This window comes from Musa acuminata, chromosome BXJ1-2 (genome assembly GCF_036884655.1).
Source record: "Musa acuminata AAA Group cultivar baxijiao chromosome BXJ1-2, Cavendish_Baxijiao_AAA, whole genome shotgun sequence".
Lineage (NCBI taxonomy): Eukaryota > Viridiplantae > Streptophyta > Magnoliopsida > Zingiberales > Musaceae > Musa > Musa acuminata.
The window spans coordinates 31,371,530-31,399,049 of record NC_088328.1 but is presented as its reverse complement, the minus strand read 5'-3'; the positions used below and the strand labels follow the sequence as shown (position 1 = coordinate 31,399,049).

Below are 27,520 nucleotides of genomic sequence, written 5' to 3'. Positions count from 1 at the left end.
ATATATATCGGCGGGAATTGGGTCAGGGGGAAAGGCGAAGGCGTAGTGGGCGAACAGCATTAAAAGGAGGGCACCCCCCTGGCGCTGCTGCCGAGTGTTTTCTCTTCTCTACGTCTCCGAGCGAACTCGACCTCCTGCGAGCTCCGATTAACAAAGAAAGATGCATTCGACGAACCTTCTCTTGGAAGAGCCCATCAGAATGGTCTCCATTCTCCAGCCATCGAAGCCGGTACGTCCTCCTCCTCCTCCTTCCAATATGATCCGTAAAAGATATTGGAACTAAGTCGATCAAAACCTGTGTTTGATCCTGATCCTTCTATTCCTTTTTGACACTCCAGAGTTTCTTTCCTGCCATGACCAAGATCGTGGGGACGCTCGGCCCCAAGTCCCGGTCCGTGGAGGTGATCTCCGCCTGCCTAAAGGCCGGGATGTCGGGTAAGCCTCGTGTTCTTTCCATCTTACGTGATGCCCGTCTCGGTATTTGATGTATTGCTTCAATCGGCACTTGGGTTTGGTCCATGGACTTGATGAGATCCTTTTGTGGCAGTGGCACGGTTCGACTTCTCGTGGGGGGACGTCGACTATCACCAGGAGACCCTGGAAAATCTCAAAGCAGCTATCAAGGGCACCAAAAAGTTGTGCGCCGTAAGTCGTGCTTATCCGCCATACGTTCTTTGTTTTTTTGCGGTGGGTAAAAGCCCTACTAGTGTTTGATGGAAACACTTGAAGTGTTTCATATTTCACGTACTATTGATACAAGATATTGAGCTGCCAAAATTGCTGTAGTTCCCAAAACTTGGGTTGATAACTTATTTCGGCTATCTCTTTCTACTTATTATGAGACTCTATCCCCAAGTTCTCGTGTCACTAACCATTTTCTAATGTTTAATGCATTCTTTTTTGGAAGGGGGTGTAAAAAAACATGAACTTTTTGTTGTTTCCCAGGTCATGTTGGATACAGTGGGTCCAGAGTTGCAGGTGGTGAACAAAAGTGAGAAAGCCATCTCACTCGTGGCTGATAGTCATGTTGTTCTGACACCGGATCAGGAGCAAGAAGCTTCATCAGATCTGTTGCCTATAAACTTTATTGGATTATCAAAGGCAAGCAATTTCCTTCTTCATAGCATGCTCATCCTTTGCACTCTGCTATCAATGGTGTTCTCTCTTGACTCTTCTTGTGCTTCATGCATAACTTGATATGGTCGAGTATTCTTGCTTGTATATTTTGTCTAAATGAGTACCTCTCGACTTATTTCACTATTCTTGCTCCTTCGTTACCCAACTTAACATTTCTTTGTTTTTCTTCACTTGCTCTGTTCGATGCTGTTTTAAACCAAACCACTAGCTACTCAATTGTGATGACCAAAGGTGATGCAAAAAGAATGGTCCTCATGTCTTTTACCAAGAGTTATTTAGAATACTTGAACATATTTGTGTCCAAAAATTGTATTGCCATCTTGTGTGATCATTTTTAGTTGTCTTCCATTACTGAAAGTTAGAATTTAGATAAGTATTTAGAATACTTGAGCTATGGAGGCAAGCCTTAAAAATTAAAGGTTTAGATTAAGTAGGATTAAAACTGAATATATAAAATGTAATTTAGTGATTCTAAAATTCGACAAGAGAATATAGTTAAATTGAATGGACAAGAAATACTTTTAAGTAAATGTTTTAGGTATCTTGGATCATTTATTCAACAAGATGAAGAGATCAATAAAGATATTATTCATAGAGTAAAAATAAGATTGATTAAAATGAGGGTATCAGGAATCTTGTGTGATCATCGGATATCTTTGTGATTAAAAGAAAAATTTTATAAGATAATTGTGAAACTAACAATACTTTATGTATTTGAGTGTTGGGCAGTTAAGAAAAATCATATACAAAATGTTTGTGTTGTCGAGATGAGAATGTTGAGATGAAGGTATGGAGTTACTAGGAAAGATAAGAAAAAAATACTTTTATTGTGAACAATTAGGTATCACATCGATGGAGAATAAAATGAGAGAAAATCGTTTAAGATAGTATGAGCATATGCTGAGGAGACTTTTGGATGTGGTAATAAGAAGAGATGAAATAATTAATATTAGTAGTACGAGAAGAGTTTAGGAAAATCTAAAATGATCTTGATAGAAATTATAAATAAATATTTAAGTATTTTGAACTTAACTAAACATATGATTTTTTACAGATCTCAATGGTGACAAAAGATTCATGTAGTCGACACCAAATAGTTAGAACATATGGTTTTGTTGTTATTGTTACTTTCCCACTGGCCTTGAATCTTTGTTCTTCCATATATGCACAATTTTAAAGTTTTTTTACAATGTATTTAATTTTTTGACTTATATTTTCGTAATTTACTGACATATACTTTAGTCTGTTTTGTAACCATTCTAACAAAAATATACTACGTCGTCTTAAATTTTCATCGTGTTGATTTAATCAAAAGAATTTATCCAAAGGATACCTAGTTATGTACCAGACGAGTTGACTCAATTGGGATTAGCGATACGAGGATAGATAAGGCAAGGCCAAAAAGGAGTTTATTAGAAATAGTAGAAAGAGATATAACATGTGTACATATTTCCTAGCTTCTTTGATTACAATATTCTTTATAACATAATAACCTTTCAAGGTCACTGTAGTTGTTGAGTTCCAACGATTTATTTTGTTCATTGAATCAATAATATAGCATAGTTGAGATTTGAGGTCAAAATTTGTAACAAGCATAGCTGCGCTTTAAGTGACAAGCTTTATACTTTTTGCAGTCCGTGAAGCCGGGAGACACAATTTTTATTGGCCAATACTTGTTCACTGGAAGTGAAACTACTTCTGTTTGGTTGGAGGTATGGCTTTGGAGGCTTGTCTGATCTGTTGAAGGGATAAAATATTGCATGGTTTGCAATAGTAATCTTGAAAAGAATTTTTTATATCTAATATTCTAAGCTTGTGAAGATTTGTTATCTTGGTTGCTTTTATTAACGAGTGTTTTATGACAGCTGGCTTCTTTTTCTTTGAATGTCTCTGCAGGTTGCTGAGTTGAAGGGGGATGATGTAGTCTGCATAATTAAAAACTCTGCTACTCTGGCTGGGTCACTCTTCACTCTGCATATCTCTCAAATCCATATTGATTTGCCAACACTTACTGAAGCTGATAAAAATGTAAGCTAAAAACCTGCATTATACCAATCAAAATTGCTGGAAGATCAATAAAAGTTCTTCTGGTATCTGTCATGTGAAGAACTCGTTCACCCATTGATTGATTCTACTATGTAAATCTTAACATGCTTTATAGAGCAACTATAAGCAACAGTAATGGTGAAGCTTTCTTCAAAGAATGGTTGCATGAGAAATGGAAAATATATACAAGCAGTGATAAAGAAGATGGGTTGCAGATGGGTTTGGAATGGAATTGGCATTCTTCTATTAAAATGACTTGCTTTTGTAGTCATGATTTCCCCCAATAAATTTAAGATCCCTTGACACTTAGCAGAGGAGGTGTATCTAGTAGCATTTAGGTCCCAATTATTTTGTCTACTTGATTTCTATTGGCCCCTTAATGTAGGTTTTTCCATTCCTAGAATAATGCATATAGCTGGTGGTATAATGTTCTCACATTTGTATGATTATTAGTGGTAATCCTTTGCATGAGAATTTTTTGTTTGTTTGGTTTTGCTAGTTGCTTATCCCAGATTGGTTACAATAGTTAACCATGCAACAAGGTTGAACTTGTGCTCAACTAGATTGAACTACATGGCGACAGATTGCCTAGTTAACTTTGTCTGCTGTTCTCTTGATTGCTGCTGTTGATTATTTATTTATTTATTGTCTTACAAGCATATTGAAAAAGCAACATGTCTGTTGTACTCCACCCTCAATTAAGGAGTTATTATAGTCCTCGAGAGTTACATACTATTGTTTAAGCAATTCAGGTAGTGGTTTGCTTGTACAAAAATTTTCTTCTGGATGACCTTGTTCTGTCTCATGTTTATTTAAGAAGCTTTGGGTTCCATTCACTGTATGGTCTATATTTCAGGTGATAACCACATGGGGTGTTCGCAACAAAATTGATTTTCTTTCTTTATCTTATACAAGGCATGCAGAAGATGTTCGGAAAGTAAGCTATTTCATTCACATTTATTACCTTTTGTTTCTCTTCTTAATATTCACTCTTATGGTGCATCAAAGTATTTAATCCCACCTTTCCTTTTGCAATTCATTGTGCCTGTTCTGATGCTCTTCTTTTCATTTATCTAAAAATATTCTGGCACCTCAAATGTTGTTATTGATTGCAGGCTCGGGAATTCCTCTCAAAGTTAGGTGATCTCCACCAAACTCAAATATTTGCAAAAATTGATAACATAGAGGTTAGCTGCAAATAAGAATCAAGATAATTATAACATTTACATTAAAAATCTCCAAGTTGTGAGTAGGATTGCTCATTTGTTGCAGGGTCTTACCCACTTTGATGAAATTCTACAAGAAGCAGATGGCATCATTCTGTCACGTGGGAATCTTGGAGTCGATCTCCCTCCTGAGAAGGTTGCGTTCTTATTGTGGCTAGTGTTGATGCACTTATTGCTATCTAATTGTTGCACTTACTGACATTCCTTATACTGTGGGTAGTATTGTAGTTACTGCTAACCAATTATTATGTTTACATGCAAAATTTAATTGCATGTAACACACTAATTACATGTCTAATTAATTAACTTCAATGAGGTTAAAAAGGTTAGTTTATTGCATTTTGTATGGGTTTTTTTACCTTGTTAATTCTTGATTATTAAACTTCAAATTGTTTTCTTTTCTTTCTGGATCCATAATTGCAAAATAATTTGTTGAAGTTCTGCCTGTGTATTCTTAGGCATATGTAACATAGCTATGTGAGCATCGTACAGGATGTTGAAACCTCATGAAGAAATGTAGATATGGTTGTCCATGTATTTAAGCATGTTGATACATTATTTTGATTCCAAGGCATGAGCACTCCCATCTACGTTTATATATGCTGTTCGAAATCCATGTTTTTGTGTCTGATTGTGGCAAGCTATGCGAGTTTGTCTATTGTTCAATCAAATGCTTTGATTGTTACAACTGAGTTTTAATTAGAGAGTCGCAGAAAGGGTGATCCTGCACCTAGAAAACTTCTTCGTTGAAATACTTGGGTACAACTTCCTCAAGGATATGAACTCATAACCTTTTCAAGACAGAGGAGAACCAACCATTATGATGGCACCTGGTTGGGGCTCCAATTAGTGAGATATTTTACTGACGTGAGAACTTCGACTCAAAATTCTGATTATTTTCTCATAGTTATGTCTTGCTTTGACAAATATGGACTCTTTGCATCCCATAGAGGTCCTTGATGTGTTGTTTGGTTAGTTAATGTGAAGATAGTGTATCCTTTTCTCTTTTTCTAAAAAAGATTTGGGATTCTGATTGTTCATCAACATATACAGACCCTATTAGTTCTCATTTCCAATTCGTCACGTTCTCCAATTTTGAATTTACTAGTTTAGAGAACTTATTTTGGTACCATGGTTTTTACACATGTAAACTACAAACTTTGACATGTCTTTGTGATATCACGAATGTTTGGTAATCATGAATATGATAATAGTTATGTCAATAATGTTAAGCAAATATGTAAATAATAGGTATCTGAAGCAAGATGAGTTTACTTATGTCCCACTTATGTCAAGGGTGAATTCTTCTGATGCAACTCACAGCTTTGAGTCAATTTAGATGAATGCATTAATATTCAGGAGGTAATTGATGAGTGTATACTCCATCAATTTTATTAAGAGCATACCTGGTAACATCCAAAGCAACAGTCTTTTCAGTAGTCTATTTTAGGACAAAAATGGTTAGTTGTGAAGTTGTTAAACAAGAAGAGAAGTGGGAAGAACTGCAGAAATTTTTGTGCTTCTTGGTGATCGTGTTTGACTTAATGATCATTCAAGATTGCAGCTGGAGAGTATCATCTAGTCATTTATTTTCTCTTTTGTTCTCTCAAAAAAAGAAAAAAACTATCTGTTTCTTATCTATGCTACTTCACTAATTTGGTTGATGCTAATTTCTGAGATTTGTCTGCAGGTGTTTTTGTTCCAAAAGGCTGCTGTCTACAAGTGTAACATGGCTGGAAAGCCTGCAGTCATCACTCGTGTGGTTGATAGTATGACCGGCAATTTGAGACCTACTCGTGCAGAAGCAACTGATGTGGCGAATGCAATACTTGATGGTAATATTCTTTTGCTAGAGGAAATTAATTGTCCTAAATTGTTTAGTCAATGGCCAAGTATTGTCCAGTTTATAGTTTAAGATGCATGCATTTGTTAATTTGTTTCATGGACTTATTCCAAACAAATTTTCAACAATTTTGATTTTTTCCAGGAAGTGATGCAATCCTTCTGGGTGCTGAAACTCTTCGAGGATTGTATCCTGTTGAGACCATTTCTACTGTGGGTAGAATCTGTTATGAGGTGAGCCTTCCTTCATATTCCTTGCATAAGATCATTTTGAACGTTTTGATTGTTAAGACCGAGGTTGCAATTATGGAAGTTCTATAAACCAAGGTTTGCTGTACCGGACTGTACCGCCCGGTACGGGCGGTACGTACCGGTCCGACAGGCTAGCGGTACGTGGACCGCCCTGTATCGGTCCGCCCGTACCGAGCACTGTAGCACTGAGTGCTACAGTGCTCGGTACACCTGGGTGTACCGAGCGGTATACCGTACCGTACCGGTACCGAGCCCGGATCGAAATGCCGGTACGGTACGGTACGGCGAACCTTGCTATAAACTATATGAGAAGTTTAAATGACAAAAGAAGCTTTTGATATGCAGCCTTCTTTCTCATCTTACTGCTATATGTGTTTTGTAAGTGGCTACTTAATACAAATCTTGAATGCCACTATTGTCCTTTTTATGTTGTTAATGACAAAATTAGTATGGAGATTTATGATCAGATTTCTGTGCTTGGAAAAGATTTTACATGCTTGGGTGAACTACAGAAAGAAAACCACTATAAATCTTGTTATTGAATATAAACAAATGGTTGTTGTGTAGCACACAAAAAGATTATATGTATATTAATTTTGCCCATCCAACATCCATCTTCTATGTTCTTGTTGGCAGTCATACACCTTTCTTATTCTGTTTATGTTATATGAGCTATAATGTTGTGTTTGAGGTAATTACAAATTGTGATGGTAAAAATTTTCTTAGTATGTGTGCATCTATGTGTGGTGAAGAGTTTAATGAATCCAGTGTTTGATCCACATTGATCTGCGGGGGCAATTGTCCCCTAACTTTTAAAATAGGCATCTCTGGATCCACAAACCTCTTCACTTTTTCTTCCTTTGATCATCATAAAACCACTTTTGCAGGCAGAGAAAGTTTACAACCAGGATTTGTACTTCAAGAAAGCTATGAAATATGTTGGCGAACCAATGACCCATCTGGAGTCCATTGCTTCATCAGCTGTATGTTTCTACCGTCCCTTTCTTGATCCAAGAATAATCAACTACTATCCAAAGAAATTTATTCATCTTGAAGCTATTATAAAAAAATTGTTATGTGATGATTTTCTATAGGTACGTGCGGCCATTAAAGTCAAGGCTTCTGTGATAATTTGTTTCACTTCATCTGGAAAAGCTGCAAGGTGCCACCTTAGTTGGGACTCGATTCACATGTTGTAGCATCTGTTTGCAGGCACATGCCAAAAGTTTCTGACTTGTATTGGATTTACTTTGTTCTTTGTGTAGATTAATTGCTAAATATAGGCCCACCATGCCTGTACTATCTGTGGTCATCCCTCAGCTTAAAACAAACCAACTTCGGTGGAGTTTCAGTGGTGCTTTTGAAGTATGTTTAATTCGACCATGCCTGAGTCACTAAGTCATTGAGATGATTTGCAATAATAATATTTGATGATCTGGTTTTCGTCTTTGATTTTCAGTTAATACAGTAATATTTCTATGTCCTTTTGACATGAACTTTTTTACCGTTACTTTCTTTAAGTACTGTGTATGGTTACTGGTTACTCATTGGTATGTACGATTGAACCTACACTAATGTAAGCTAAACATTGGCAGGCTAGACAATCTCTCATAGTTAGAGGCCTTTTTCCCATGCTTGCTGATCCCCGTCATCCTGTAAGTACTTTTACCTCTTATTAGTTTCTTACAAGCTTTAAGTTATTCCTTGTATATATGGTAGTGTGGAATGGTGCAGTTTTTCCTAAAAAAATTCTGTGTGAATCTTTTCTAAGATATCTTTCATTTTTCCCCCTATGAGTCATCTAATCAAATTGGCATCCCTCCACCCAAAAGATTTGGTGTTTTACTTATTCAGAGGAAGGATTTGAGCTCATCTCTGAGGATTATATTTCTTTAATTCACCAGAACCTTTAAATGTTAGTGCTGGAAATAACAAATTTGATGCTTTAATTGTAGGATATGCTGCATGTTAGATCATGATAATCCAGATGTTATAGATGATGTGGCTGAAGTGCATCCAGATTAGTTTACTAGGCTTAGGAGCAAGTGACAGATGCTAGCTAGGAAGGGTTTCATGGGTGGGAAGAACGGGTTTCATGGGATATACTTTATTGTGATAGGGTAATCAAGCTGGGCAATGATTGATAGAGCTAATGAACTCGGAATCTTCCAATCAATAAAATTTTGGTTCTTCACAAATTTGCCTCAAGTTGTTGGGGGCAAAATTATTATGTTGCAGTCATTGATATCCTGTCTAGGAAGATAAAGTGCTATTAACGCTTACCTAAATCATAAATCTAATGGGAGATAATCCATAATTCACCATGGTTCCCATACATATATAACACACACACACACACATTATATATATATATATATATATATATATATATATATATATATATATATATATATATAATGTCTGCAATTTTTTTAAGATCATAAGATAAAGGGATTGTACAATTTATAATCAATTGCTGCTTGAGAGGGGAAACATGGTGAATAACTAATCAGTTCTGATCAAAATGATCTTAAAATAAGGAGGCAATATTATCATAATGGATTTAATGAAGCTTATAGTTGTGGGACAATTGTTCTGATTGGAACAATAAATATGTTTATTTTCTGGGTAAATTATAATCCCATTTGCTTCTTAAACCTCACTGGTCCCTTTCTTTCCTCTAACATGCTTAAATTTGTTGTTAAACAATGCAGACTTATGACTTGTACTTGTGCAGGCTGAGTCAACTAGTGCCACCAATGAGTCAGTTCTGAAGGTTGCACTCGATCACGTCAAGGCCTCTGGTCTGATCATGCCTCATGATCGAGTCGTGGTGTGCCAGAAAGTAGGGGATGCTTCCGTCGTGAAGATCATCGAGTTAGAGGATTAAAGAGCTGTTTCCCTGTCAAACTTCCAGTGCGCTGGCAGTGAGCTATCACTAATTTTGTCTTTTTTGTTTTTGAGAGTTCACCAAAGAAAACACAATTTATCCAACTATATCTATAGTTGGTAAGAGTTTTAAATTGGTATGCTCGTTAGGTTTGCGAAAACCAGTATACAAGTTGCATTTAAGGTGTATGCAATTGAGAAATTCCACTGTTTTTTTGCTGTAATATTGCGACAATCTCCTCTCTGAGATAGAGATTGTTGCAGATTGAAGTTATCTGGTAACATTTTTCTGAGATGGTTTAATCCATTGCCTTACAATATTCTTGTCAGAGACAAATGTGACTACCACCTTTGGTCACTGATTCATTCTCTGCGGTTGTCAACTGAGAACGCACACTTGGTGTATTCTTTATTGAAATAAAAAAGAAGATCCTGGATGACATTAGCTTAGAGATGGTTAAATGATTTAAGAGTTGGGTTATGTTGGCTCTTAATTTAAGTAGTTTTAAGCTTTTGGGTTGTGGAAGTAATCAATTACTATATAAATCTGTTCCACAATGTTATTTTGGATCTGAATTGTGTTTCTCCCCTGTTCTTAGGAATGAGTTATGTTCCATAATGTTATTTTTTTGGATCTGAATTGTGTTTCTCCCCTGTTCTTAGGAATGAGTTATGTTCCATAATGTTATTTTTGTGGTTCTGAATTGTTCTTCTCCCCTGTTCTTAGAAATGAGTTATGTGATCACATCTCCTCCTTCAAGTGGATGTATATGAGGTATTCAATGATTCTTAATCTTGGAATATGATAGCTATGAATCCTTAACTTTATGTTTGGGACTGTCCGAGAATCGAAGAGTTTCTGTTTCCAAACATTTTAAGAACTATGTTTTAGTTGATTTTTCAGAGAATTCAATGCCATGGAGCTCAGCATTCTTTGTTGTGTCTCTCTTGACTCCTCCGTTCTATTACACCACCAAAAAGTTCAAATTAGCTTTAATTGAGAGAAAACTACAGAACATTGAGAGAAAAGAACTAGTACACGTCAATTGCCGACGGCAGCGTGATCAGCATTCGATATATGCTGCTGCTGTACAGAGATTACGGTGACGGTGGAGAGCGCTCCGCCGCCGTGTACTAGTTCCAACTCCTTTTGCCGGAGGAGCAGCAGCATGCGGTCGTTCTCGAGGCGGAGGCGCTCGTTGTCGAGCTTCATGCGCTCCATCTCCCGCTCCTTGTTGGAGCTGAAGCGGAGCCACTTGAAGCGCTGCCGCTCGAGCTGGAAGGCCCGGCCTTGGTACGCCACCCGCTGCTCCTCCAGCTCCGTTGCCTTACTCCTCAGCCACTGCTGCTGCTGCTGCTCCCCTCCGCCCGACACCGCCATCATCTCGGAGCGCAGCTGCTGTATGGAGCTGGATGACGACAACGTCAGCGAGTGCGGCGGCGACGCCGACATCTGGGAGGAAGCCCTCTTGAGCCTCTTGGCACCCGCCGTGAATCCCTTACTGTCCTCGTCCTCTTCACCCTCCTCGTTCTTGGGCTGCTGCTGGTGATGGTGACAGTGGCGCTTATGGCCGTGACGCTCCATGTCGTCGTCCTCCTCTTCCTCGTAATCGTCCTCGTCCTCCTCGCTGTCCACGTCGTCGTCATCGTCCGCCTCTTCCGCCATGCCCTCCTCTTCAGCGAAGGTTCCTCTTCCTCTGCTATCTCCGGGAAGCTTGGCCGGGGGCGCTGCGGCAGGCGGTGGGTGGTGGAAGCAGATCTGCTGCTGCTGATCTGGAGGATGTGGTGGCGGTATCTGCGGAGGGGGAGGGGCGGCGCAGGAGGAGGCTCCTCCGGCGTGGTGGTACGCGCACATCTCGCGGAAGAAGAGGTGCTTGGAATTGAGGAGCTTGCGGGCCTCCTCCTTGGCCTTGGGGTAGAGGTTGTCCATGGTGTCGAGGAGCGTCTGGTTCTCGACCACCCGGCAGGCCGTGCCCTTCCCCAGGAGGTCGTTCACCCGCTTGTACCGCTTGTTGAGGTCGTTGAACTTGTCCTCGCACTGCTGCGGCGACACGCAGAAGCCATTCTCCATCATGGCCCGCGACACCGACTTCCACTTTCCCTTCTTCTGCAACAACGCTGACGCGGCGGCGGCGGCCGCCGCCGCCGACTTCTTGCCCTTGGCGAGCGCGACGTGGGCCTGCTGCTCCCCCTCCCCCGCTGCGCCGCCGTCGTCCCCCACGCGGTAGACCACCTTGATGAGGAGCCGGATCATGTTGTCGGTCCACTTCATCCGCTGCCACGGCGAGGTCGACGGAGACGGCTGCGACACCCCTCCGCGGCGAGCCTGCTCCTCCACGTCCTCCCCGTACCCGGCCTCCTCCTCGGAGCTCATGGCCGGCTGCTGCTGTTTCCCCCGGACGGCCTGGCCAAACGCCTGCACGTACTGGGCGTGCCTATTGGCATACTGCGCCTGGTGGTCATCATCACTACCCACCGGCGCCTGGAACGGCAACATGTGGTGCGCATACAGCTGCTGCTGGTGATGAAGCATCTGTTGCTGTTTCTGTTTCTGTTGCGGGTGGAGGGACATATCCAGCCCCATCAATCCTCCCGAGCTCATGCTGCTCGGTAGCATTCCTCCCGGAATGCCATTCCCTCCATCCATTCTCTCTCTCTCTCTCTCTCTCTCTCTCTCTCTCTCTCTGCTACGTGATAGATCTCTTTGCCACAGCTGCTATGCTCTACCTTTTCATGGGCCAGAAGGATATTGGACCACCAATATACAGCTGGTCTTCCTTCTCAGAAAGAGCTGCGGCTAACGCAGCATCGCGACTTCTACGTCGCTGCTGCTATTCCTAACCCTCGCGACCGAAGACCTCACATAAATTAATGGCGACGAAGAATAAATAAGTGGAGGAAAACCACGAGCAGAAATGCAATCCCGGGTGGTGCTGCCTCCACGGTTACCGTGGCGATTTCGGATGTCTCCTCCGCCTCTTCGCCTTCGTCCGGGGTGTGGAGACCTGTGGGTGCCGCCGGTTTTGGCTCGCCAAAGGGTACGTACGTAAGCGGTATTGCCTCCCTCAGAGAGAGAGAGGGAGGGTTGCATGTTTCCTGTGTTCCTGTGGGTAGAGGTAGTGCGGCTCGGTGTCACACTGACAGTATGCAGACTTAGCAGCCCCGCCATACCATAATCCGCAAGTTGACTTGAAGAACTACTCCAAAACCGGAGAGCTGAAGCATTTTATGAAAGAGGAGAGATGAAGAGAAACGATGAGAAAGCTAAACGACTTCTACTCGCTGTCTGTTATTCTAATCTACAGTACAATGCATCATCATTGAAATGATAGCAGAAATGATGATGATGATGATGATACTGATAATATATTCTTTTGGATGATCTTTCGAAAAGAAATCAGATTTTGACTGTTTACAGATCAGATCCCTCTATTTTCGCAAGGATGAAACTGCCATCACGAATAGCTAATAAATGTTAGAATACTATAACTTTAATGAATCAAAATACTATAATTTTATTCAAAAATATATTTTTTTTGGATTTTTTGGGAAAATGTTAGATAGTTGCTGGTTGTGTGTGTTAAGTATGGTGGAATCATGTAAAAGATATGGAGCGGCTGTGAGTTACAAGCAAAAGATATTTGACCGAGTCAAACAAAAGGTGGGTCCAAAAAGGAAAACAGCCCACAGATTTGCCGGAGGCCGTCGCCGACGGACGGTAGTGGTTGTGGGAATCCACGTGTTTGTTGGTAGACACGTGCGTGCGAGGTGGATTTCTGCGTTGACTATTGTTTTTGTTTTATTCGGTGCCTCTTTATTTTCTTTTAAATACGAGATTACCTCTACCTTCGTGTCATCGGAATCATCTCTATCTCATCGAATGCTAAGGGCTATCTCCACCGTCATCACGGACAAAACCATAAATAAGATATCGATATAATGTTTATTATGTTTTTATCTTTCAATTTTGTTCATATCTTAAGTAGCATACAACAGATATATAGTAAATTTGATAATTTTATTTTAATTGATTTTTTGATCGTTTTAAACATATAAACATATATTATATACAATCATCGTATAAGATAAAATTATTCAAAAATAACTTATTTAGACAGTTATTTTTTAATATTTTTTTAATTTCATATAATGGTATAAAATATCAACTAATACATCTGGAGCTACTCGGGTGGCACATGATTAGATGGACATTTGAGTTAGTATGGTGGTTTATGTGAGTATTTATGAAAACTTTTGATCATAACGGATCATCTTGGATCCTTATGGTGCGTTCATTTAGAGTTTGTAAATTTGTTTGTAATTTGCATTGCTCGTGTTTACTAAAATAATTATTTAAAGGATCATAAGAGATTTCGAAAATACTAAGTCATGCTGCAGCATGCTTATGTAAAACTAGTTAAGTCCATGATAGTAAGGCTCTTATTGTCATCCTCAATGATTTCGTCCCCATGCAAGGCCTCGTTACCTTTATGTTATCGCCATTGTGAGGCCCCACTTAAGCTCTTATCAATTGCGCTCAAGTCGCTAAGGCCCTTTCCTCAATTGCGATCGTTAACCTTGGTGAAAGGGAAAGAGGCCAACGAGTGCGATGCGACCTTGGCGGCACGACGATAACGATGGATAAGGTAAGAGTGAGGGAGAGGATGAAGGTGGTGGTTGAGGGCACCGATCATGATGGAGGCAAAGTAAGCAAGGGTGAGAGATTAGATAGTGTCACCTGCATAACAAAAGCAACAATGATGACTTTGCGATGAGGTAACCATTATATGACAAAGGTGATAAGTGGCGATAAGGAGCCACGATGGATTAGGCGAATGTGGGGATAATATTATCTTCTTTTTTTTTAAGTACTATGAGAGAATTAAAAAAAATTCTATGTAAGAAAAAGTGAAAACTTAAAAATTAAAAAATGCTTATAATATAATTAAATTGATTTGATCTAATTATTGTTTGATGGTCAAATCAGTATTTATTTATTTTTATTTTTGGTGTAAATTACTCGTTAGGAACAAGTTTAAAGTCAAGACATATATTATGAGCAAATTTTGGTATCGACAATTAGGAATATCCGAGTGAGATGTTTAACAGGTATTTATGGGATTTTTCATATCTAGTTTCAATTAAATGGAACTCATATATTATGAGCAAATTTTGATACCGGTAATTAGGAATATCCGAGTGAGATGTTTAATAGGTATTTATGGGATTTTTTATTTTTAATTTCAATTAAATAGAACTCATATATTATGATCAAATTTTGGTATCGACAATTAGAAATATCCCAGTGAGATGTTTAATAGGTATTTATGAGATTTTTCATATCTAGTTTTAATTAAATGGAACTCATATATTATGAGCAAATTTTGGTACCGATAATTAGGAATATCCGAGTGAGATGTTTAATAGATATTTATGAGATTTTTCATTTCTAGTTTCAATTAAATGGAACTCATATATTATGAGTAAATTTTGGTATCGGAAATTAGGAATATCCGAGTGAGATGTTTAATAGATATTTATGGGATTTTCTATTTCTAATTTCAATTAAATGGAACTCATATATTATGAGATACCGACAATTAGGAATATCTGAGTGAGATGTTTAATAGGTATTTATGGAATTTTTTATTTCTAATTTCAATTAAATAGAACTCATATATTATGAGTAAATTTTGGTATCGACAATTAGGAATATCCAAGTATCGACAATTAGGAATATTTATGGGATTTTCTATTTCTAATTTAAATTAAATGGAACTCATATATTATGAGATACCGACAATTAGGAATATCTGAGTGAGATGTTTAATAGATATTTATGAGATTTTTTATTTCTAATTTCAATTAAATAGAACTCATATATTATGAGTAAATTTTGGTATCGAAAATTATGAATATCCGAGTGAGATGTTTAATAGGTATTTATGGGATTTTTCATTTCTAGTTTCAATTAAATGAAACTCATATATTATGAACAAATTTTGATACCAAATATTCGATGTTTAATAGGTATTTATGAGATTTTTCATATCTAGTTTCAATTAAATAGAACTCATATACAGCGGAATCCTACTAACAAATTACCCTAACATAATTATAACCTATGCCGTTTGACATACTTACGTAGTTAGCGTAACATTATTTATTGCATATATTTATAGGGTTGACAAAGTTGACCAATTGGATTGCACTCGATCATTTAAGTATTGATTTAATCGTATACTCTTTACTATAAACTTGACATGATGTAAATGCTTACTTAAACTATCAAATTAACAATAAAACAACAACAACAAAAAATAACAATCAAACCCAATATTTCATCCAACTCTTTTCATTGTGCATAATATAAAATTAATCCATAGTCGAACTCTCTTTTCAATATGCACACTTTCTACATAATTCATTTTGCTCATACACTAACTACTACAAGATGATAATTCCAGGAGTCACGATATGAAGAGTTTAAATCCTGTAAGCTTCAATTAGGAAGAAGTTTTTTTTTTAAATATTGATTTAAATCCCTGACCCATATTTATATATAGAGCAAACTATCATAAACTCTGAAAAACTCCGTATTTGTGGCAGAAGGATCCCCACAGATACATAGTGAACTGATAACTTATTACCGTGGTTGCCGAGCGAGCGCAAGATCAAAAGCAAGGCTTGCATTCTGCTTAAGCCTGCAAATTTTAGCCGATCTTGTGCAAAAAAGACCATGTTCATTGGCTTTTTATTCATCCTTCTTTTTGGACTCTCGCACTCCAAATATTGTTGACCCAATCCGAACATTTGTGCTGCCCATTTCAATCTGCAGAGATCCATAAACACATGTCATGCTCAGATAACGCAGTATGAGAATGGTCTAAACTCAGATATGATCCGACTTTTTGTAATGTACATGAGGCGGCTCAGTTTTGTTCCACAGGAAATTTCATATCAAAATGAATTAGTTAGGTTCTCTAGCACAACCAACACTGTGTCCAAATTGCTAGTCTAAATCTGTAGGATATACTTTCAAACTTGTAATTACTTACAGCTTGCTCGAAGTCAGCAGACATCCCCATGGACAGCTCACACTGCTCCTCTGGTATTTCGAGCTCCTTACACACCTCAGCCCTGCAATTTGATAGTGTCTGATCTCAGACATGTAACCAAGCGTCAGATGAACAGGTGATGAACAGTGTGGATAAATTCCGGAATAGCAAGCTAAATTGAGAACAGTACCTTAAAGTTTTCTGGAGTAGACGAATAGTCCAACATGCCAATAGTCATTAGACCAGAGAAAATGAGATTTGGGCACCCAAGTTTCACGTGCCTCACGAGATTGACACAGCCTGATGGATCAACACCAAATTTTGCTGCCAAATAATGGAAGGTCTTTCAGTGAATAGATTACTAAACCACCATTTGAGTACAAAAGTCAGAAATAGAAGCAAAGAACAATCTTATTTGCCCATTTAATTGTCAAGGGTCCTGATATCATGAATTTTCTAAAAGTTTTGAACAATCAAGTTGGAGGTCCTTTGCATCATGATCCTCTACGTCGTCTGAACAACCAAATTGGATGCCCTTCACCCAGTCAGACACAACCTTAAAAATCTACATCAAAAAACTTCCATGACGCTTCCAACATCTTGACATGTTCTGACATGCTAAAAAAGATGGAAAAATCAACCTTAGTTATTGTTCACTATGTTCAAGATAACTATTTCCTTTGGTGAGCAATAATGGATAACCAGAAACACAGAATCTTGCTTGAAGCTAAGATTGAAGATACTCCTGTGATGGAGATTGTTATTTGGGTGACCCATCACAGCTAATAAATAAATTGAATGTCAAAAGGAACACTATAGCAATTGGATATCATCTGTTGTCAAATGATTAAGAGCTCCTATTTGAGTCAAAGAGGTCTGAAGATGATAGTAGAGTGTATATTATGAAGAAAACAAGGGTTAAAAAAGTCAATATAGTCAACCAAGTAACTTATAATATAAATAACCATAGAAAGTTAACAGAATTTGTACTGGTTGCAGTGTTATCGTCGAAGTTAGCATATTTACTGCTTACATTCTTCTCCACTAGTATTCACTTGCACCAACACCTTCAGAGGCTTCCTTCCCAAGCTAGCAACCACACGATCAACATGATTAGCAATCTGCCGTTCAGATGGAAAGACACAATATTACATATAGCTAAAGATGATAGAGCTTTAACTTTATTGCTAAATTGCTGATAGTTCTGTTGGCAGAGATATAATATGGTGGTTGTGGGAAACATAAGAATGATTGAGACAAAACATTTGCTATAGGGTTCAAAGTTGAAGATAAATAGGTTTAAATCTCAGTCAGGTATCACTATTGATTGTCATACAGTAAGTTAAATATAAGTTCTCCCCTAAAACCCCCACCAATACAAGGCACAACACATTCGTATAAGCTACCATGAATCATATATCAAAACACATGTAAAAGACTAGAAACAATGCATACTGTTAGCACATCATACATGATACATGATAAATGATATATGCATTATGAACCATACATCACAGATATATTAGTCAACTTACAAATACACTACTTATTTATGATACAAGTGATATCCTATTAGTAACATGGTTACTACTACTAAAGGAATGACTGTTGCCAAGGGAGGTGGGTTCATGTCTGCAACATAACATGGTTGAATATTAATAACCACTGTTGTTGGTAAACATGCTACTGTTCAACTCCCTAGCATCATTCCAGACTTCACAGAGACCGCAATCAGATGGAGAAGAAATTTTATCATCCTCATCAAATTATTGTTCATTTATTGTGATGAACAAACTTTCTGATTGCAAGAATGATTCAGATGCTGTCAATAATTCTGCAAGAAATATACATAGATCTAGGCATCTAGCCTTAATTGAACAACAAGACATGATTGAAACGAGAAATTTTAGCCTTAATCTAAGCACACAAAAAGAAAATATTCTTAAACAAAAAGAAGTAATAAATGTGGTAACAAGATTCAGATTTGCCTTAGTTTGGAGAAAACCAACCTTCCTCTCAGGAAAGTTGTCCTGCAGCAAGAGAGAAAAGCTCTAAGCTCATGCTGTTTGAGAAATCTGACGAAAAAAGAAGTAATTTGGAGAAAAATGAAGAAAGAGAGGAAAGAAGCTATTGCTAGAGAAGAAGGCGAAAGCAGAAGGGGAGGAAAAAGTAGGAAAAGGGTGGAGAGGATACCGGCACGGCAATAGGTAAACCATTTGGTAGAACTTGGCATGATAACAGTCCTAAAACGTTATTCCCAAAATAAAACCAAACTGAGAAATAAAAGGGGGAAGAAGATGAGAAGAGGAGGAAATGACATTGAGAATACTGACACCACAATAGGTTACCATTCAGTACAGTAGTGTATGTTAACAATACTGGCAATATGAAACCTAACTGAGCAAAATTGCTTGATCTACATGCTGGGCTTGTGATCAGATTTATAGTTACAAACTTAGATATGAGACATTGTGAACTAGATCTATCATTTGTCCTTTGTGTTCCCCGGGCTTGATATTGCTGCCTAGTAATGTAATTTGGTATCTTGAGAATTGAGAATTGGATTTTAGTTGTGATTTTCTTCATTCAATGAAAAGTTGATTTCTGATGTAGGATGTTGGTTCTCTATGACAAAGGTAGTTGGCAGTTAAGAGTCATAGCAATTGCAGGTGGTCATTGGTAAGTGCTATGTTGAAACCTATTATTCTCTCATCTTTGTATATTATCTATGCATGATCAGTATTTGTTAGTCTATATACATTACAAAAAAACGGTTGACTTTGCTTATAATTGCCATCTTGTTGTATTCTTTGCAAACTAAAAGATAAAGAAATCAAAACATATTTGCATCGTGAAAAGACTCATTTAAATTGCATCATCAAATGATACAAGAACAGTAAGTATAAACACAACAAATCTGATCCTTTAGGCAATTCTTAAACCCATAGAAGGCACATGGCACTCACCTTAAAGATACGGTAATCCTTGATTATTTTTAAATTTTCTGTCTAGAAACAAGGCTAAGTAATCACCGAACAATCTTAGAACTTGAATTGGCTATATAAAAAAAGAAAAATTTGCTAAATTTGATTAATGTTAGCACACTCATCAGCCACATTTAAGAACGAATCATGAAACTGAAATTACCTTTACATCATCTACACTCTCAATCATATGAAGATTTGGGACACCAGCTGCATTATGGACAATGGTTATATCAAGAATTAACACAATTGACAACAGACAGGCATAGGATTTATCAAGCACAGAGTTAGCTTAAAAGAAGAAACATGTTTATTTTGACTAAACACAAAGTAACATAATACAGTATCATTTAGCATAAATCATATAGAAATTTCACAGATTTCATCAAATGAATCAACAATGAGCTCACTGCATAAATGTTGGCATGTCAATCAGCTTTAATCACAAATTGGCATGACATGTGAATCCAAGAAATTAGTCCAGTCCACATTCTTCCATGCAAAATGGTCTTCCATATGGCCTATTCACAAGGAACAGAAATAACATTCTAAGATATCATCACACAGACCATTTTGCTATGCTTATCAAAAACACGTTCTTGATGGGATAAAACAGTACAAAATGATATGGGTTCGTATCAGGTTGGTGCATAATTGGTATAGGTGGGGATATAGGTCAGGCACGAGACAATTATTTATGCCTTATTTTGGCCAGCCAGTCCAAGAGCCATTTAATTGCTTGGGTGGGGCTACTTACTTCATCCATATGCACCAGCCATCAGACATCATAGGAACTAATCCGATGCTCTCACGATGCAAGGTTTACAAAATATCATCACATAAGGTCAGCGTTGAGAATATATCAGACATAATTTTTAACCAAATATTGGTGCTAATAGAATTTATGCTCCACGATGGCAATTGATGTGGTTTTAGGTTTATTTGATGGGATCACATTTCTTCAAAAAATTGATATATTGTCTATGAATCATTAGGTTAAGATGCATCACTTTTAATTGAAACATGTGTCCTTAGTTGACTAATTGTCGTATACCATCTCTCCTTGAGATACTATACTCATCATACATTATCATGGTCTTAGATAATGTGCGTGATCATAAGATATATCATAGATGATCCAAATTCATTCAGAATCCTCAAAAGCAAAATGAATGTTGAAAAAAGTTATCTTATTGGTCTCACATCGATATCACACCGTACAGGTTTAGCATTTGATATATCAAATCCGTGTAGATTTTGATAAATTCTCTTAGTTTAACTAAGAATATGCCTTTACATAGTTTAATGACAGCAAAAGATCCATATAGCCGATATTTAAATCATTACATCTTTATTGTTGTAGTATATCATATGTGACATACCAATCCTTATTGATTAGTATATTCACATGAAAGTTCTCTTTAGGAAGCTCCTGAACTTTTTTGTTTCTTTAGTAAAATCTTAAGTATACTTTGTTTCTTTCTCATAGTTTGTTTTGTTAAAAGAAATTGGGTTTTTATATCTATATGTTTTGGAAGGTACTACTTGGTTCTTCTTGCCTTACCATAGATGAAAGGTAAAACGTGAGACATTTTACAACAATAATTCAATCAAAGAATTTTATTATTGAACTAGTGTTTAATGCAAAACAAACAAAAACAATAAGCAAGACAAAAATATGGTGGAATCATAAAATTAAATTTTTTGACAGTAGTACATCACCTATATTTGGAAAAAAAAATTCAGTAGTCAATATGAAAAGGAAGCTAAAGTCCAACTTAATGGAATGAACCAACCAAAGACTTAACAATGGTTTCTAGAAAAATACCAAGAAGGGATTTGACTTTGTTTCTTTGCAAGTTTCCAATGAAATGCCACTCAATGTCCACAGGAAGCTGAAAAGGCATGAAACCATTGTAATTTTCATGTCTGAAAATGACTTAACAGTTAATATTTACCAACAATAAAATGAGACTTTCTTTTATGTAAGCATGTGAATTTGCCTACTCTAAAACACTAGGAATATACATTTAAAAATATCTAATCGACATAAATAAGTGCAATAAGTAATCAGGGAGCATATCAACTGTTGAATAATCTGCCATTAAGTTAACATGGAAAAGCTAATGTTATCCTTATCTCGTATCATTTGTTAGAAATGCAGAATCTGCACAGAAGTTATTGGTAATTGGTCTTCAACAAATAATAAGTAATTATAGAATGTGCAACACAAGTTATAAGAATGTTTCTCCTCAAGGAACCATCATGTGTGAATATAAGCAACTGCATCAAAGAATCTATTAATCAAACTGAGTGCTCATCTGGGCTGTATTGAACATGGTGTTACAATAACTAAATCATCTTAGGTATGCAACTTTGTAGCTAGAGTTAGAATAATCATCATGAACAACTAATCATGGCTTGTATTATCTCTTTATGTGGTTCTGTGTTACCATGTGAAAGTGTACGATAGATAACTGCTGGGCTTCACCATTATGAGTAAAGTTAGTTGTGGCCTCAATCACACCATCCTAGTGATGCAACTTATACAACAAAGTTACATCACATTTTGAGATTAGAAAAATGCTGCATCAAATTCTTGACATTGTTCCGTCCATTATACTGGGACCACTGCATTATTTATGCTTTCCCTTTCAACTGTGAGGTCACAGATCAAGTTTCTCTTGACCTGGCAAATACTTGTTAGATAAAGACTGACGACCAAAGGTCAAATCAGACAGATGTAATAATTCATCAAATTCTAGCATTTTCAAGCTTCCATGATCCTTGGCTGCAAAGAATGGTGCTTTGCTCATAGGACATCTTCGGACATTCTATGATCAAACAATGTCACTACAGAATTTTCTGCACATCCACTAACTTCTCTTGCTCTTTTCCTACCTCAATGGAATTTCCATGAGCTACAAATTTAAGTTCTCTTCCTTGTTCCAGACGGTTTAGGTATTCAACCAACCATGCATAGAATAATTAAAACTCACTGCTAATCCATCAAAATTCCCATATTTCTATCGATGCACGAATATGGACCACCTTTTCTTCAGTCACCATGCTTTTCTGACATTCTATCTCCAAATGGATGATATCGGACCGTCTACCATCCTACTCGAGCACTGTTCTCGGCCTTCACAAAACATAATCTCGATAGATAGAGTTAGATATTTGAAAGCATACAATGATTAGAACTTTAATCAAGATATTGGAAGGATGAAATAAATTAACATCACGCACTTAGGGTTTCGATCTTATGCCCACACAATCCGTTATCCACACTGACGTCTTGAGACTTCCGAACATTCAATCGAAGCTCGCCAATACTAGCCGATCTTTATCAGACAGATTCAAGGATCTAAATCCACGGCGGCGACTAAGAAGAGAAGAGAGTGGCGGAACCTGAGGGGCTTTCTCGACGATCTCCTGGACGTAATTCTCGCCGAAGCAACGGTGGCCGGCGTCGTAGACCTGTCGTAGGAGGGATGCGGGCTTCGTCTTGCTGACGGCCACCACTCTGACCTGCTCCGGCGACCTGCCGGACCGCTCGGCTGCCTGATGGACCCGGGCGAGCACCGAGCGGAAGGCCGCCGCGGCCGAGCCTTCCACGGCTGGAGCCGACATGGCGTCCGGGCCGCCTGCGCACAGAGGATTCCCTACCTGCGCCGTAGCAGTGGGCGGTCCGGTGGCTCGCCTCCGAGGAACGAGACGACACGGCGCAGCGGTCACAGAGTCTATCCGCGCAGGGGCCACATCGGGATGCTTCCGGAACAGGTTTGGGTCACTTTATAACCGAGTACCAAAAATATATATAATATTTGATGTAATTAATTTTTTAATTTCTTAAAAAAGAAAAATACTGACGAAAATAATTTCGATGATGTATTTTAATGTGAGACGAATAACATTTTAGGTGATTTCTTTGTTTTCGTTAATAAATCAGAGTTGATGCTGTGAGCACTCATAGGAAAAAAAAATTTCAATTCATGAAAATATAAAAATGATATGAAATATACATCAGTTAGTCATCGTCTGTCATGCTAGCATCACGAAAGGCTAAAAAGGCCCAAACGATCTAACACTTGTTTGATCGTGTCGATAAAAGTGTATCGAGTCGATTACTAAACTATCATCCTTACAGAATATTCATAAAAATATTCTTAAATGTCTGAAGGTAGCACATGATGCTTATGAATTGACTCTCGTATGGAATATTCTCGGAAGTCGAAGGGGTAGTTCGGGTTAATTATAAACCGCCTCTCTTGTGAAGTCTTTATGGGATATTTCATCTCCTCAAGATCAGGTATAAAAACACACCCTTAACTCTAGGTAAGGAATATAGAGAACTTAAAGCCATATAAGTGAACTTCAATACTAACTTAAGCATTGAAGGGATCAGCTTGGGAAACTTCTCTCTACTCCCATCTTTGTGTAGGTAATAACTCGGGAAAATATGCTTTCAACTTCGGATGACTTTGTGTGTACGAATCATGGCGATATCGTACCAATAAAGATATTAACGATATTTTTTCATAACATTTTGGTGCGAAACCATCTACTCATCATTCTTGAATCTTACCAGGCAAATGTAAGCACCAGCTGGGATAATGGAGATTGTTGCCCCGCTTCTACCTCGGCTAGCCCGAGAAGCAACGCTATCGCCTTAGCCACTTTCGACAACTCGACAACTACTAGCATCAACATCTGTTGGGGTCCTCCACCCGATGAGTTGATAGCATATTAAGGGCATCCAAGACCCATCGAACCATTGACCAAGGAAGCGCCCCATTCCTTGACCATAGAGTTCAATAGACCACTCCACTACCACTCTACTATACTCGAATGTGGAACCCACTCAATTGATTCAACGAACAACTCTCTTAGGATCCGGTTATAGTAAATGGACTAGTGCTTAGAAGAGATGCGACGAGACTTTCATCAATCCAAGGGTGATGGGCAAGTCAACCTCACCTCGGGTCAATCACTATGTTTCCAAGATATCAAGGAGTCGATCCCAACAAACTTTCGTCTTTCATCATTGGAAACTTTTGACGGCACTACTAACCCACTAGAGCACGTCGTCGCCTTCTGGACTCATACGTCACTATATGGCACTTTGGATGCTCTAATGTGTTATATTTTCCTGATCTCCTTAAGAGGCCCGACAAAAGATTAGTACACTCATCTAAACTCGCTCTCTATTAGTTTTTTTGTTCAACTAACAAAAAAGTTCAAGCTTTACTTCATCGAGAATGTGTGCCCAAGGTCGTCGACGATGATGCTTTTAATGATTACCCCGATGATCATAGTATTGGATATTACAAGAGCTACATGTATCATTCATAACCCTCTCCACTCGAGCATTGATCAACCTCATGGAGACTAAGACATCATTGTAGTTTGGGTTAAGGTACTCTATCTCTATCTCTTTAAATATAATTTTCAAGTCATCCCCCGTCCGTGGGTGTTTTTAAAAGGTAGCTATGGTGTAAGTTTTATGACTCGATGAGCTATCTCCTCTCGAGGTAGATCTACCAATAATGACATCAATATGTCTTTTCATCGGCCTCGAGGTTGGGGTGAATGTTCTTAGTGCCTATAGAGAAATTGCCTGAGGTATCTCCGACGAATGAGTTCTTTAATATGTTATTTCAAGTCATAATAATCTTTCATGCCATAGGCAATCTCAGGGAAAGCAACAGTACTTGGATCCATGTCTTTTTGCCAATGAAATATTCAACGATTGAGGGTCTTTTAAGAGTCCCTTCTTTTTTATTTGTAAAATGATTTTAGTTCTGGTCATATTTATGAGTGTTGACTTAGGCCTTGAGCAAGGCAACTCGAGTCAATCATTTCTCCTTCATTGTGGTGACCTTGGGATTGGCAATGATTATAGTTGATTGTTTGCATGTCTCATCGCATTTACCTGAGATCATTATCTCAATAGTAATATATTGATTGGCATGTTGGAGTGCCTTAGGTATCGTTGCTTGTGGCCTCTCTACTAATGATTAGAAAAGACAATAGGGCTTGAGCAACAAAGGTCTGTATTACAACTGATGGATGAACATCTTGCACACTTTATATCTCGTTGATGAATCATGTGACGAAGTCTGAGAGCATCTTCCTCTTTCCTTACCTAAGTCTAAGAAGCATTTCTACTAATAATTCTGAGTGTATATTTCTGATGAAGTGAAGCTTGAATTCTCAAGTGAGTTGAATAAAGGAATTAATAGAGATGAGTATACTATTCTCATGTCGAGCCTCTTAATACAGTTTGGAAGGCATGACACATCAAGGTGTCTGAAGTACTACATAATAACATTTGGGCATGGAAAGCAATGATGTACTTTATGGGTTGATGTTACCGTCAAAGGCCTCCAATGATAGGAGACAGAAGTTGGTCGAAATCGACTCCTCTTCGATGTCCTTGGTAAATGGCGACTGACCTGAGGTAGGGTTAGTCGACCCTTCTCCCTTGGATTATTAGAATTTTTATAGCATTTCTTCCAAGTACTAGTATATTTATCATAGTTGGATCCTTAAGAAATTATTTGTTGAATCGACCAATTGGGTTTAGGATTCAAGTAGAACAGAGTGGTAGTATGGCAGTTCGTTAAATTTCATAGTTGGGGAATGGAGATGCTTACTTGATCGATCGTTCAACGGGCCTCGAGCGCTCCTGAGATATTGGTATTATATTTGGTGAAGGAACCCCGATAGGCGTCAGTGCCGGTATCAATTGAGCTGCTGACCGCGATTGAGGTGGTGGCATTGCTTATTGAGTTAGTTAGGGCAAGAGCAGAGCAATAGCTTGCATCATATGCATTAGCATTTGCACCTGTTGTGTGAGGTTTATGAATGCTTTAATAGGGACGAGTATGTGACTCGGGGTTACCCCTGGGTCATTGAAAGGACACTAGTATCATTTCAGCATTCGCATCGAGGTGAATGCATCTATGTGTAGAAAGAGTGGCTACTACCCCCTTGAGTGAAAGTACTATAGATCGGGAGGAGAGCCTCCTCGCTAAAGCATTTATTGAGAGGGTTGGTAGATAGATGTTCCTACAATCTTTTAGTGCTAAAATATTAAGGAACATATCGTTGATGCCCTGGTTAGCTCGATGTGGTTCAGATCCGTATGCATAGGGTTGTCTAAGGTATCTCCGAGGTGAAAATGATGAGCTCCTAATATGCCATCTATATGAAGTTCAATGTTGAGAGATGTTTCTCGATCCGATCCCTTCGATGCTCAAGTTAATAACACGATATGTCTGAATACAGGTGCGAGTAATTTCCGAATGTTCCTTTTCTGTGTTAAAAATGAGCTTTTATACCTAGTTATAAAAAGAAGAAAACTTATGATTATTTTTATGAAAAACTTATAATTATCTTTTTTTTATCATAAATGATAATAATAAAATAGTGATAAATGATATTAAGAAAGTTTTATCTTCGCCTCTTTCTCCTATATGTTGGATGATTAATTGATAGTGTATCCCTCATCATTAAGTATTAGTCTAAATTCTATGAAGATTTAGTATAAATATTTATGAGGGGGTAGGAATCAAGACTAGTAATCTCAGTACTAGTCAAAATTTGACTCGGTATATGGATCTATCGAGTATAAATATATCGATACATACCTCTTAAAAAAAAACATATTGAGTGCATACCATGTGTCCTATTATAAAAAAGGTATAGAGTCTGTGTCGAGATGGTACACGTTCTATACCGATAATATCGTTCGATTCTTTCTGATTCAAACCCCATAAATATTGCAATAGCAAACATGGGTCGGAATCATAGTATTGAATCAAACTCAATTGTCATGCATTCTAAATTAATGTTTAGGATAGTAATTTATGTCATATTTTTCAGAAATGAAGATACCATTATACGTCTATCTGGGACGCTGCTTCCTTTTATACATATAAGAGAGAGAACAAACGACAAGGAAACGCTTCGAAAGAGAAATGTTGCCGGTCTCATGCAAGCCTTGCCGTTCCGTTATCCACCTAATTCATGCGTCAGGTGCGCCCCCCCGGTGAGGTGGATCGTCCGTCTCTGACCCATG

At 38.0% G+C, this 27,520-nt stretch overlaps 3 protein-coding genes across 6 annotated transcripts; 1 reads left to right on the top strand and 2 right to left on the bottom strand.

Annotated features, from left to right (window-relative positions):
* The first annotated feature begins 29 nt into the window (after nucleotides 1-29).
* Nucleotides 30-9,601, top strand: LOC103976509 (pyruvate kinase 1, cytosolic). 2 transcript variants are annotated; one of them, XM_009391735.3, is made up of 16 exons: nucleotides 30-229; nucleotides 339-435; nucleotides 548-645; nucleotides 946-1,101; nucleotides 2,772-2,849; nucleotides 3,034-3,165; nucleotides 4,040-4,120; nucleotides 4,299-4,370; nucleotides 4,456-4,545; nucleotides 6,100-6,244; nucleotides 6,397-6,485; nucleotides 7,391-7,486; nucleotides 7,598-7,665; nucleotides 7,769-7,868; nucleotides 8,099-8,158; nucleotides 9,241-9,601. In XM_009391735.3, the coding sequence occupies exons 1-16, from the start codon at nucleotides 161-163 to the stop codon at nucleotides 9,391-9,393; spliced, it is 1,584 nt and encodes a 527-aa protein (XP_009390010.1). In that variant the 5' UTR covers nucleotides 30-160; the 3' UTR covers nucleotides 9,394-9,601. The 2 variants fall into 2 exon arrangements, with proteins under 2 accessions (XP_009390010.1, XP_064959845.1); XM_065103773.1 differs by lacking the exon at nucleotides 7,769-7,868 and having other exon boundaries at nucleotides 31-229; nucleotides 9,241-9,381.
* A 770-nt stretch (nucleotides 9,602-10,371) lies between these two features.
* On the bottom strand, nucleotides 10,372-12,268 carry LOC103976598 (uncharacterized). The gene has a single exon (XM_065103762.1). The coding sequence runs from the start codon at nucleotides 12,037-12,039 to the stop codon at nucleotides 10,435-10,437; it is 1,605 nt and encodes a 534-aa protein (XP_064959834.1). The 5' UTR covers nucleotides 12,040-12,268; the 3' UTR covers nucleotides 10,372-10,434.
* A 3,445-nt stretch (nucleotides 12,269-15,713) lies between these two features.
* On the bottom strand, nucleotides 15,714-23,209 carry LOC135609926 (uncharacterized). Of its 3 annotated transcripts, none has more exons than XM_065103738.1 (8): nucleotides 22,846-23,209; nucleotides 21,263-21,329; nucleotides 19,598-19,644; nucleotides 18,439-18,480; nucleotides 17,484-17,571; nucleotides 16,641-16,774; nucleotides 16,451-16,549; nucleotides 15,714-16,224 (listed from the first exon to the last, which is right to left on the bottom strand). In XM_065103738.1, the coding sequence occupies exons 1-8, from the start codon at nucleotides 23,065-23,067 to the stop codon at nucleotides 16,147-16,149; spliced, it is 777 nt and encodes a 258-aa protein (XP_064959810.1). In that variant the 5' UTR covers nucleotides 23,068-23,209; the 3' UTR covers nucleotides 15,714-16,146. The 3 variants fall into 3 exon arrangements, with proteins under 3 accessions (XP_064959810.1, XP_064959817.1, XP_064959825.1); XM_065103745.1 differs by having other exon boundaries at nucleotides 18,460-18,480; XM_065103753.1 differs by lacking the exon at nucleotides 18,439-18,480.
* Between the last annotated feature and the right edge of the window lie 4,311 nt (nucleotides 23,210-27,520).

What these genes read in the sequence shown, in the direction of transcription:
- LOC103976509 (XM_009391735.3), top strand. Translation starts at nt 161, where the DNA reads ATGCATTCGACGAACCTTCTCTTGGAAGAGCCCATCAGAATGGTCTCC. An exon ending in TTACTGAAGCTGATAAAAAT is followed by an intron (nt 3,166 to 4,039) that starts GTAAGCTAAAAA and finishes TCTATATTTCAG; the next exon opens with GTGATAACCACATGGGGTGT. An exon ending in TCATCTGGAAAAGCTGCAAG is followed by an intron (nt 7,666 to 7,768) that starts GTGCCACCTTAG and finishes TTCTTTGTGTAG; the next exon opens with ATTAATTGCTAAATATAGGC.
- LOC103976598 (XM_065103762.1), bottom strand. Translation starts at nt 12,039, where the DNA reads ATGGATGGAGGGAATGGCATTCCGGGAGGAATGCTACCGAGCAGCATG.
- LOC135609926 (XM_065103738.1), bottom strand. Translation starts at nt 23,067, where the DNA reads ATGTCGGCTCCAGCCGTGGAAGGCTCGGCCGCGGCGGCCTTCCGCTCG. An exon ending in AGAGTGTAGATGATGTAAAG is followed by an intron (nt 18,481 to 19,597) that starts GTAATTTCAGTT and finishes CTCTTGCTGCAG; the next exon opens with GACAACTTTCCTGAGAGGAA. An exon ending in CTACTCCAGAAAACTTTAAG is followed by an intron (nt 16,550 to 16,640) that starts GTACTGTTCTCA and finishes GTCTGAGATCAG; the next exon opens with ACACTATCAAATTGCAGGGC.